Source organism: Typopeltis vanoorti, chromosome 8, assembly GCF_054136105.1.
Source record: "Typopeltis vanoorti isolate ZY-2024b chromosome 8, IOZ_Tvanoo_1.0, whole genome shotgun sequence".
In the NCBI taxonomy this organism is placed as follows: Eukaryota; Metazoa; Arthropoda; class Arachnida; order Uropygi; family Thelyphonidae; genus Typopeltis; species Typopeltis vanoorti.
Window position 1 is genome coordinate 9,975,551 of NC_143556.1, and position 12,758 is coordinate 9,988,308.

Genomic DNA, 12,758 nt, shown 5'->3' on the forward strand with positions numbered 1-12,758 from the left:
AACCCTGGTTCCATGGGATACGACAGGCAGTGTTGTCAAAAACCACCGGCAAATAAAACTGTTATTCCATCCATTCTTTGATCGTCTGATATGATATCCATCAGTGTTCTCTCGACTGCTTCAACAGATGTTTTATGGGACATTGTACATTCATCCCAAACAGTCAAAGAAACCATTTGTAATATAACACTTAACATCAAATTAATATTTGATATTAAGTGTTATCGAACAATATCGAAAAAATTTAATATTTGGCCACAGGTAATATCACAATATCTAACAATAGAATTTAACAATATCTAAAAAATGGCCACAAAATAGTGGCCAGATATTGTTAAACTGCAGTATGAACCATGGAGAGACGTAAAAAAAAAATATTAATCACTCGTCCATAATCTGGAGGTGTACATCGATGAAAATGCACACAAACCATCTTTAGAACATCCCCTACCTATTGGTGAAGAAATAATCAAAATTCGTCAATTCGTTCTTCAGTTATAAGCGAACATCAAAAACAGATTTTGCTTTATATATATATATATATATATATTTTTTTTTTTTTTTCCCCCCTTAATTATTTTTTTACATAGTCTGGAAAGCCTGCTCTAAAGACCAAACAGGAACTTTTTCATGCCACTTCAGATCATAAGTAGGGCAGTGATCTCACAGTGGGCAATGAAATTCATCTCCCACCTAAAAAGACATCACAAACATTCATGTCCACAGCAGATTTGAATCCAGCAATGGGCATAAATGGTATGTTGGTTGGAGAAAGGATATGCTAACAACTCAGCCAACCAGGCAGCAATTTGTTTGGGTTTGAGTATTATTTTGTCTATCATGTATTTGAAATTTTAAGTAAGCTCATATGAAGGAGCTGACCAAGTCAAGTGAACTGTCAGAGTCTGATAACAGTGTAAAATATCGCGAGAAATAAGTTTTGTTTAACAAATTTTCACTAATTATTTTACAATTAAATTTTTGTCTAAAATAATAAAATATAACAATGTACTATGTAGTTGCAATAATAAAAGAATTGTAAAGATGTATATGCTGTTAAAAGTGCAACTGCACTATAATAATGTTATTAAGAGCTTAAGAAGACATAAGTTGGATTAGCGCCGAGCACCACAAAGATCGTAAGGTCAAACGGCCTGCGATGACGTAGGTTCATTCATTGCTCGTGGCTAATCCTGGAATGTTCTGAATTGAGAACAAAGAACTGTGATTTGTATAAAAGAGCAATACAGCACGTGGTTCAGCGCTTTTTTTCGACCTGTGGCTGACCTTTCCTGGACTTTAGCGCAGCACCTACGAGGGCTCCTTCCGGAGTAGAAGGATGGTTGTTTTTCCTGCCACCGATGGCTGATGTACTTTTACCGCCCGCTCGCTCTAGGCTGCAGGTAGCCATGGCAGAACACCAGTGCATAATTCGAAGGAAGACTATCGAGGATTTGACCTGATAGATGTGTCTTGTGTATCATTAAGGAATCGAACTTTCCTCTCGGGAAATTGTTAACAAGTAAGCCCTTGTTTTGTTTTGCAGTATGTGATATGATTGTGTCTAGGCATTGTAAATAGAAAGAGACTAATTGTTAACTTGGCTGCCATATGTGAACTGAATGTCTTGTTTTTTTTGAAGAACTTGTTTTGTTAATGTTATCCGATTCTCGGGGTGCTTGATACAATATCTGAATTAGCCTTAATTAAGAAGTAAAGGTAATGGAAGAGAATTAACTGTGTTAACGTTCTTGTAACAATTGTGCATGCTTAATATTAATATGAGCTATATTTGTCCCATAGAGGATATTCTGTGATAAATAAGATTGAGTAATTTTGCTAGTAAAAGTGTTATAATCTATGATGTTCAGATAGTGAGTTAAAGTGTGATATATATGGTGCATTTTGTTTAAATTAGTATTTAATCATTCTTTCTACTTTGTATCATGTCTTTGAAGTCAAAATAAGTATGTTTTTTTTTTTCAACTGCCTGATTCTAATTCCTAAGCCAATGCACTATACTGAAAATAATTAACAAACCTGCAGGAGTAAAATATAACAGCGAACCACGACTTGCATTTTAGGATATTTGTGTAGAAGTGTAAGATTACATTTTTTCTTCTTCTCGCCCTGACTGTTAACATAAACTAGATCAATTAAGTGGCACAGTCGGAAATTAAATAAATTTCTTAATTGATTTTTGTAGGATTGCTCAGGGATTGCCATGCCAGATAGATCTTAAATCAAGGTCTATCTAGCAGCAGAAGAAAAAAAAAAAAGGGGGGAGGAGCAAGAAGTAATACTAAGTAAGGAAGTAGATAGAATAGAAGACGTGAATATATTACAACAGAAACAATTTAGAAGAATGGAAGGAGTGAAAAATAGTTCCATTGCTTAAGGTATAATCTAAGTGTCAAATAAACTACAGACAGATAATTTTTCTCAGTTTTGTCAAACTACCAACTAGTTTACATATCAGACAGTGGTAGTCTGGAAACATAGATGATTTGTTATAATTGGAGCCAGTGAGTTGTGTATAGGGATGCAATGTTTTACAATGTGACATGCAGGGTACTATAGTATGGAAGGGTTCTATTATGGAACTAATGTTGTCTAATGCATATACTGAAGAAATAGTTCTAAGAAAATTCGAAAAAATAGCTGATTTTAAAGCACAGCAGCATTTTCTAAAATAGTCTTTCTTTTCTAAATTTACTGTGATGGAGCATGATGGTCTTTTTCCAACTGATTCTGTGAGTGGTATCCAAAGTGTGAGCAGTATGGATTCTGCCACTCATGATCTACAGCTGATCTTCTTGCTTTCACCACCTACCTACCTATGAACTCAAGCCATGCAGAAATTTGGAGAAACTCATGTGGTTGCACTCGACATTTCAAAGGCATTTGATCAGGTTTGGCACAGGGGCCTACTCACCAAACTGCCATCCTATGGTCTGCTGTTTGCACTCTGCAACTGGATTACCAAATTCTCACTGGTTGCTCACTACATGTCATGGTGGATGGCTTACTCTACTCAGATTTCCCCACCAATACAGGAGTACTCCAAAGTTCTGTTCTTTCATCCACTCACAGACTTCCAATCCTATCCATAGTTTTGCTGACAACAGTGATTATTTGATTGATTATTTTTTTGATAATGTATGAACTGTAACCATTAGAAAGAAAATTGTGGTGTATATGAATTGAGTTCTGTTACAAGAGAGGGCTCATTGGAACAATAGTTATAAGATCTATGTGTTAGTGTTTTTATGACACCATATTTTTGAGACCGGGGGGGAGGGGATGGGAAAGTTTGTGAATGTATCTGCACGAGTGAGTTTCCTATATACTGAAAAGGACAGGTTACTATTAGGTAGGTGAGTGACCAAGGTGTCTAGGAAGGCCAGACCATTAGTTTCCTTTTCCATAGTAAATTGTATTCTAGGGTGAAGGCTATTGAGGTGACACAGAAAAATATCTAATGTGTCTGGGCCATGAGACCAAATAAAAAAGACATCATCTACATATCTCAACCAGATAGAAGGTTTGAGAGGGGCTGAGTCAAGATCTTGTTTTTCAAAATTTTCCATAAAAAATTGCCAAGGGGAGGGGGGGGAACGAAGACTCCCATACAGATATCCTCTATCTGTTTATAAATTTTGTTCTTCCTGGAGAAATAAGCAGAATGGACAGTAAAGGAAAATAAGTCAATGATATCAAGGGGAAAAACTTTTTTTTTTTTAAAAAAGCAATAAAGTGTCATTTAAGAGAATGTCAGTAAACAATTTGCTTTCCTCTGGACAGTGTCAAGAATTTTTAGAGAGGTTTTAGGTCTTCCGCTCTAAACATGTGAGAGTATTCTAAGCATGGGCAAATTTGGGATAATGTTAAGAGTTGATCTAGTGGAAAATACCATCTTGAACAAAAGAGAATGCCTAGTTTTTTGGATGCTGAGGAAGCTATTATTGTGATGCATTTGTGCCAGGAGAGGCTGGAGGTAAATGTTAATACAAACAGAAAGATCTAATTGTGCCTGGTGATTTGTGTATTACTAAGGATAAAAGAAGTTGAGCTGAGATTTCTTTGCCAGAGAAGAGGCACGATCATGTTTTGGTGGCATTGAATGTGACCAGATTGTCCTCACTCCATTGAAGGATAGTACAGATCAGTATTTAAGGCACTAGTTGTAGATGTTTTTTAAATAACGAAACCTGTGGTGAGTTCATAATTAGAAGAAACACACGTATAAACCACAGTGAAAATTATTTAATTGTAAATATTTCATCCTAAGTATCTTAGGACATCATCAGTACAGTATTTAAACAAAATTAGGAATAACATACAGTTAGGGCGCATGATTACAATAGAATCTCATGAAAACGTGCATAACGTGCTAAAGTAGTACAAAAAAAAAAAAAAAAAAAACGTTAATTATTTAACACAATTTTGTATGATAATTTCCCATACTTTAGGAATAGTAAGAACGTCATTGCGGTTTAGGTTTGGTCTGTGTAGTAGGGCTTCAGAACTTTCTTTGTATAAACGTTTATGTTTAAATAAAGATCTATGTAAAAGTTTAGCCTTTTCCCAATGGATCCTATGGTTTGGATTTTTAATTCCGTGTTGAGAGAGGCCAGATTTCTGCGGTTTAAGAAGACGAATCTTCTTAAGAAGGCATCTCAGAACGTCTTCCTAAAATTATGAAGAAATACAATTTTGCTACTACTTACAAACCTATCAACCAAATTTACAACTTATTACCTTCTCCTAAGGACAAATTTTCACCCTTGATGTTACCTGGTGTTTATGAGATTCCATGCTCATGCAAATTATCTTACTTTGGACAGACAGGTAGGTCTGTTCAGAAACACATCTCGGAACATCAAGACCACATTCGTCTTCTTAAACCGCAGAAATCTGGCCTCTCTCAACACGGAATTGAAAATCCAAACCATAGGATCCATTGGGAAAAGGCTAAACTTTTACATAGATCTTTATTTAAACATGAACGTTTATACAAAGAAAGTTCTGAAGCCCTACTACACAGACCAAACCTAAACCGCAATGACGTTCTTACTATTCCTAAAGTATGGGAAATTATCATACAAAATTGTGTTAAATAATTAACGTTTTTTTTTTTTTTTTTTGTACTACTTTAGCACGTTATGCACGTTTTCATGAGATTCTATTGTAATCATGCGCCCTAACTGTATGTTATTCCTAATTTTGTTTAAATACTGTACTGATGATGTCCTAAGATACTTAGGATGAAATATTTACAATTAAATAATTTTCACTATGGTTTATACGTGTGTTTCTTCTAATTAGTTGTAGATGATCTCGATGCTTGGTATATCTGCACACTGTGTGGTTTTTTTTCAAATGAGTAGGATGAATGGAGAATTAATTATAGATGAACATACATTCAAAAACACAAATATCTAAGATATTTCCTATCTGCTGAGAACATTTTAATTATCTATAACTTATCTCAAACACTATGTGAATAACACAAGACTACTGGAGAATTAATCTAACCTAAAAACAAAGCAGGGTACTTACTTATCTCTTCCAGGACGAATTTTTGCTTGCAGAACTGCATAAACTGGCTTATGATCAGAGGTAAGTACCGAAGGCACCAAATTGTAATGAAGACATCGTATTGTGTCATTTTTCTTGCACTTATAAAGCACTCGATCCTAAAATGTATAAAGCATCTTTTTTGAAGAGGATAAGATTCATTAACTTGTAAAGCCCACTTCATCAAATGTAGTTTTAATATAATCAATAATTAGTACACACACACACACACACACACACACACACACACACACACACACACACATGCATCAAAAACTTGAATTCATTAAAAAAAATATATAACTACAAATCCATCCATCTAGATAGATGAAATATATCAACTGACCTGGCTGTGGATTTGATTCTCACTGTGAGCATAGCATTTTGGTGAGAGATGAATTTCATCACCCAGTGTGAGACCACTTCCCAGCTTATTAGGGATTTTTTACTTTTCTAACTTTGCACAGTGCTACATAATACATAACTTCCCCAATTTTGGGAAGTTACCTTACTTAATTTCCATGTTATATTTTTGACTAACAAAATAAAATATTATGTTAAATTTGTGAATACAGAATTTTTGAGATGCCTATATTGCTTGTGAACAAATTCCTCACTCTGAGAGCAATGCTCAGTTTCTATTCTGTGCTGTATTTCAGTGGAGGGCTGTGCCCACTGTCTGCAAAGTAATGGCCACAATGTTCTGGGATTGCTAAGGTGTTCTTGTTGGTGGACTTCTTGCCAAAGGGACAAACAATCAATGCAGAGCTTTGCTGTGCAATTCTGGACAAATTGAAAGACGACCAGGACTCCTGACAAGCTGAGTGATTTTGGTTTACAAAAACACTACTTCATATACTGTACCCAACACTCATGAGTGTAGTTGCACTGTAGTCATTGGGAAACTACCACATCCCCCCCCCCACACACACAGCCCAGATTTATCTTTATCAGACTTCCATTTGTTTGGTCCTCTCAAAAAATACTTTTCCAGAAGGCATTTCACTATGGATGAGGAAGTTCATCAGGTGATGCAATGTTGGTTACTGGGTATGGGCACAGACTTCTTCAGTACTGGTATTAATAAACTGATCTATCACTGGAACAAGTATCAATAAATTTGGAGACTCTGTGGAGAAGTAATGCACGTTCACTTATTTCTTGATGTATAATTTCAAATTCCTATTATTAAACATACTCATTTCCTTATGCCAACTACAATACAGCTTATGTTATCTCATCTTAATGTACCCTCATAAATTTACAGTATCACTATTATTATTACACGAGAACCACTATGGAGTCTGAGGACTCATCATGGTAGGCCCAAACTGTGTGCACGCACACACACACACACACACATCACAGCTGTCCTTGAATGCTTTTCCCAACAAAGCACTCACAGACTCCGACAACACATTTTACTCATTATTCACCACTGTTTAAGCAAAAAATCTAGTCTTGAGGCCTTTACTAACTACACTTTTACTCAATTTCCAGGGATGAACATTGCAAAACAAAGGGGTGGCCCTTTGTTCTGCATCCTTCTAAGCCTGCCGTTTTTGATATATTTCTGATATATATATATATACCCTCTGATGGTATATAAATTTGATGATAACAATAGTGGTGGTTGTGGAATAACTAGGTTTAAATATAAAATGAAGTAGCCAGACAACAGAACTGTAGTTGAAAATATCCAGAAGGCATGCAATCAGGACTATATTTCAATACAATATATACTAATGCCAGAAGTATCAGGAACAACAGGGAGGAGTTTTTGTCAATGGTTAGTGCAACCTTGCCAAAAGTTATAGGAACTAGTGAGACTTGGCTAACAGCAGATGATGTAGTTACAGGGATAGAATGTGAAGGAATAGCATTTTCAGGGAAGATAGAGAAGACAGGATGGGGGAGGAATACTGCTGATGATAGTGGATGAAATGCAAACAAAAAGAATAGAAGATAGGCGGGAGGGTGGCTGTGCATTTGAAGCAGTCTGCTGTGAGATTAAGACCAGCAACACAAAATATACAGTTGGTTATTGCTATAGGCTAGGAATTCCACAGATGATCTGGAAGGCATGCATTGCCAAATTAATACAATGAGTACAGGTTTAGTGATTATTATGGGGGACTTCAACTATGGAGACTTAGACTGGAAAGAAGAAAGATCACATTGCAGGAGAAGGAAAGAGAATTTCTACACCCGTAAGAGATAATTACTACTTAAGGCAGCATATGATGAAGGGGACTAGGGGTAGGAGAGTATTGGACTTGGTCATAGGATCAGAAAAGCTATCTATAATCAAAGTGACTATAATGCCTTTGATTGGTGAAAGTGACCATCCATGCTGTCTTGACTTGGGAGATTGTAAAACATAAGGAATATTCCATGAAGAAGGGATATATGTGTGGAACTACAAGGCAGGTGATTATGACAAGCTTAGGAAGAAGTTTTAATCTGTGCCATGGCATAAAACAATACAGGGTAAGGATGTTAGTAGTGCATGGGAAATAGTTAAGGGTCAACTAGAGGAAGGTATATTAAATTGTGTACCTAAAGTAAGGAGGGTTAATCAGATAGGAGTTACGGAAGATTAACCTTAATGACTGATGATGGTCACGAGAAGACAGAAGCAGATCAAATAGTTGACTTACTAAGTGACCACTTTGCAAGTGTACATCATCCTAGTGAGGTTATTGCTTTAGCATATGTGACAGATACTAATGTGGGAAAAGAGGTGGATGAATTGGAGGTGCTTAGGATATTGCAGAATTTCCATGTAAATAGAGCTGTGGGATTAGATGGGATATCAGCTCAGGTTATGCGAGAATGTACAAGGGAACTGGCAATGTCTCTGACCAGGCTGTTTAAGTCTTAGCTCTGGTAGAGTTCCAAGGGAATGGAAAGAGAGCAAAATAATTCCCTTGAAATAATTCAGTATCTCAGATATGGTAGTAAAAGTACCAGAAAAGTTGGTCAAATAAAAATATAATACTGTATGAGGGTCAACATGGCGTTGTGAAGGGTTGGTCAAGCCTTAGTAATCTACTAACTTTTTATAATAGAGTAACAGCTGAATTGGATAAAAGAAATGGCTACATGATGACTTTGCTGGATTTTACAACGGCATTTGACAGAATACCGCATGGAACTCTGTCATGAAAATTAGAACAAACGGGGATGGACATATCACTGGTAAAGAGGAAAAGAGTGTGGCTGCTGGACAGATATCAAAAAGTGGTATATGGAGGAAATCAAGGCGAAAACAGATGACTAGCAGTTGTGCTGAAAGGTTCAGGACTGGGATCATTGCTGTTTAATTTGTACATAAATGATATGCAAAATAACCTGAAAGGAAATATTCAGTTGCATGCTGATGATGTGAAATTAAGTAGAGTAATAGTTAATCAAGGTGACATGGAGGGCTTGCAGGATGATTTAAATAGGTTGTCAGTATGGGCAAAAGTTAATAGGTGTCAGTTTGACGTGGAGAAATGTAAAGTTATGCATTTGGGGAAAAATAGATTACAATCCTTGATGGCCCTGTAATCCAGGAAATAGAGGAAGCTAGAGATTAAGGAAGGGGGGGGGGGGGGTAGACAGGGTTAAAATTTAGAGGACATATTGCTAAGGTATCCCATAAGATTACTTGGCTATTGAAGAACACATTAACATGTAGAGACAAGGAAGTTGCTATTCCTCTTTATAAGGCCCTGATATACCCACATCTGAATTACTGTACTCAAGTCTGGTCTCCCGGGTTTCGTAGGGATGTGGTAGTGGTGGAGAAGATTCAGAGGCAAGTGACCAAGATGGCTAGTGGCCTGTGGAATGTTCCTATGAGGATAGATTGAGGGTGTGTGGATTGCAGAAGTTGGTTGATAGGAGAATAAGAGGGGATATGGTAAAAACATTTAAGAAGCTTAAAGGATTTTATAGGACTGATGCAAGGGAAATGTTTGAGCACTTGGCTAGAGGGACCAGAACAAGGGGTCATCTCCAGAAGTGGAATAAAGGTGTGGTTAACAGGTATGCGAGGACTAAATATTTTGTTTCGAGAGTTATGAATGAGTGGAATGGGTTGCCAGTGCCACGTGAGTGATTTGTATGTTAATGGGTTCAAGGAGATGTATGACAGATTGTGTAGATAGACTGGATCCTCCCACAATGAGTCTTTGGACTCCATGAAGGTGCTCATATCATCATAATAATAACAATAATGGTAATACTGTTATTTTTGACCACACGAACTATAGGAGAGAATAAATGACTACTATTTGGTTTGTTTTGGTCAAATTTATTTTAAAACAAAGTTATACCAACTAGTTTCACCAACTGTGGCTGTTGGCTTCATCAGGATAAAAGATGTATAAAAATAGTAAGAATACTTGAATGCTAAAAACTATTAACACTAAAACCATAAAATAAACCGAATACAATTGTATTTTTTATAAAAGCAGAAGAACGCGTACATCACACGCATAGCCCCTGTATGATCTGCTAGTTGTTGTGTAGGAACGATTTATAGCTGGCAGCAAAATTCAGTTCTGGCATGTTGAAAGATCTAATAATAACAATAATAATAATACTAAAATTTTACACATCTCAATTATTTTCACCATAGCTTTCTAGCCAACAGCTACAACCCCTACAAAACATAAAATACAAGGTGGCCATAAATTAACTTTCCCTCTTTGGAGGTGTCTGTAGCTAAAAATAATACACGGAATGAGAACACATTTTATATTGAGACTTTCGAAGGCATGGGGAGATGAATTCCACGAAAAAAAGATTTAGTACCAAAAGTTGCCAACAGGAGAAATTTTGGCGCTGGCAGAGCTGAAAACAGTCAAATATTCGCAGTAAACGCAGGTAAAAAGGATTATGCAAAGTTTACTGTGCGTATGTGACAGCAGCGCCATCAATTTCACTTAAAAAGGGATTGGGAACGTTCAGACAGTTATTTGAATGACTGACGAATTGTGCTCAATATGCATCCTACCTTGCCTCAACGTGCTTTACTTGTTAAGTTGTTTTATCTTAAACAGAAATGTCGTAGCGGTCCTTTGGGAATTTAGAAGGCTACATAACCTGCACACAGGTCCTATGTCAGCTGTAGCACTGAGAGCTATGATTAAGAAGTTTGAAGAAACTGGGTCACTAGGAGTTAGACCTGGCAGAGGATGGAAAACAGTGCAAGAAGAGACAGTAACAGACGTTGCTACTGCGGCGTTCAACGACAAAGGGACCAGTACTGGTTCAAGCACTCGTGCTATAACTGGCAAACTTGATATGGCTTATGGTACAGTCTGGAAAATGCTTCACTTCTATCCGTATAAGTTCAGTCACGTGCAAGCACTAATTTGTTGACAATGACTGGCCTTGGAGAATATTGCGGGGTGATGAGGCTCATTTTTATCTGAATGGGTCGGTCAACACTCACAACTGCAGAATTTGGGCATATGAACATCCCCAAGCGATCCAGCAAGTGCCACCACTGCATTCTCCAAAAGTAACCATGTGACTTCACAGCCGATTTCATAATAGGACCATACTTTTTTGAGCATATTACCCCTACATGTCCAGTAACCTGCTCCATTACTGGAGAGATTTATCGACAAATGCTGAAAAATTTTGTCATTCTTGCATTGCAACAAAAACAATGTTTGGACTCCATTATTTTTATGAAGGATGGAGCACGCCCACACATTGAATGTTCAGTACAGCACCTTTTATGCCAGCATTTCAGTAATGAGAGGATTATCAGTTCAGTTCTTTCCGACAGCATGACTGCCTCGATCCCCGGACATCACTCCATGTGACTTTGGGCTGTGGGGGTATTTGAAATCTGTTGTGTATGTTGGTGGCATTCCCAACGTACATGTCTTGAAAGAGAACATAAAACGGGCTGTTATGAACATCCAATCCAACACCTTATGCTCAGCTGTAGAGCATGTCGCACACTGGATGCAATTTGTTGTAAACAAGAAAGGTCAGCACATTGAAAATCGTGTATGTGGTCCAGGGGACCCTGATTCTGATGAATAAAATATTATTTCCTGTGAGTTCAATCACTACATTAATTTTTGTGTGTCTCTCGCAAGTTGTTGTTTTAGTTTAATTATTATTATTCTTGTTATCATTGTAACGTACCACATATCCAGCTGGAATGAGTGGCGCAGCTGTCGATTACACCGTTGAAATGTTATTATTCTATTTTATCTGCCTTTAATGTAATTATCCACTTGTTTTCGGCTCTGCCAGTGCCAAAATTTCCCCTATCGGCAACTTTTGGTACTAAATCTTTTTTCCTCCTCATGCCTTCAAAAGTCTCAATATAAAATTTGGTCTCATTCCATTTATTGGTTTTAGCTACAGATGCCTCCAAAGAGGCAAAGTTATTTTATGGCCATCCTGTATTATATGCCTTCCCCCTTGACACCTAAAGATTACAAATCACACCATTCCATCCTATATATCTGAGGTATATCTGAAAAGATAACAACAGCCAAGGTACTTAAATATATAATTTTTAAACCATGTTTATATGTAATGTCTGACTCTGTTTAAACCCCATATCCAGCTAGCCACTTTCATCCATTTTCCTACAGTCAAACTTCAATCACTAACAGATCCAAAAGTGCATAAAATTCCTGTAACTTGGAATGCCATGGACAACAGGAAGATCTGTTAACATCAAACTCGTTAAAAACATTAAAAGCTACATTTGCTAACGCATCATTATGGCAAAGCAAACTAGCAGATCATGGTTTGGATAACTTATCACAGATGAGTAAATGAAAACCTAGAAGGAGAGGGGATATGATTGAGAAGTATAAGCTGGTGAGGGAGTTTTTACCAGATTAATGGAGATGAGATCTGTCCTAGGGTAGAACAAGAGATCATCCCTGGAAGCTGATGAACTGCCTGAAAGTATGGTTGCAGAAACAGTAAATGGGTTTAAGACATGGTTTGATGATCTTATTGCATGAGTGTGTGTGGATCTCCTGTGATGAGTCTTTTGACTGCATGGAGATCTAAAATTAACAATAAAAATTATTATTATTAATTTTTTAATTATTTAAGTTAGTTCCTTACAATGATTTTACAGCCACGACGACAGTTAAATGCTGTGTGTGTGTGTGTGTGTTCATGCAGGGCCGGCGGAAGCT

The 12,758-nt window shown here is 36.9% G+C and overlaps 1 protein-coding gene across 1 annotated transcript in view; it reads right to left on the reverse strand.

The window, feature by feature from the left end:
• LOC150103724 (phosphatidylinositol polyphosphate 5-phosphatase type IV-like) overlaps positions 1–12,758 on the reverse strand; it is a 225,112-nt gene that overhangs the window by 56,592 nt on the left and 155,762 nt on the right. The window contains 1 exon segment of the mRNA XM_090396512.1: positions 5,563–5,699. Within this exon segment, the coding sequence (XP_090252638.1) occupies positions 5,563–5,699 (137 nt within the window).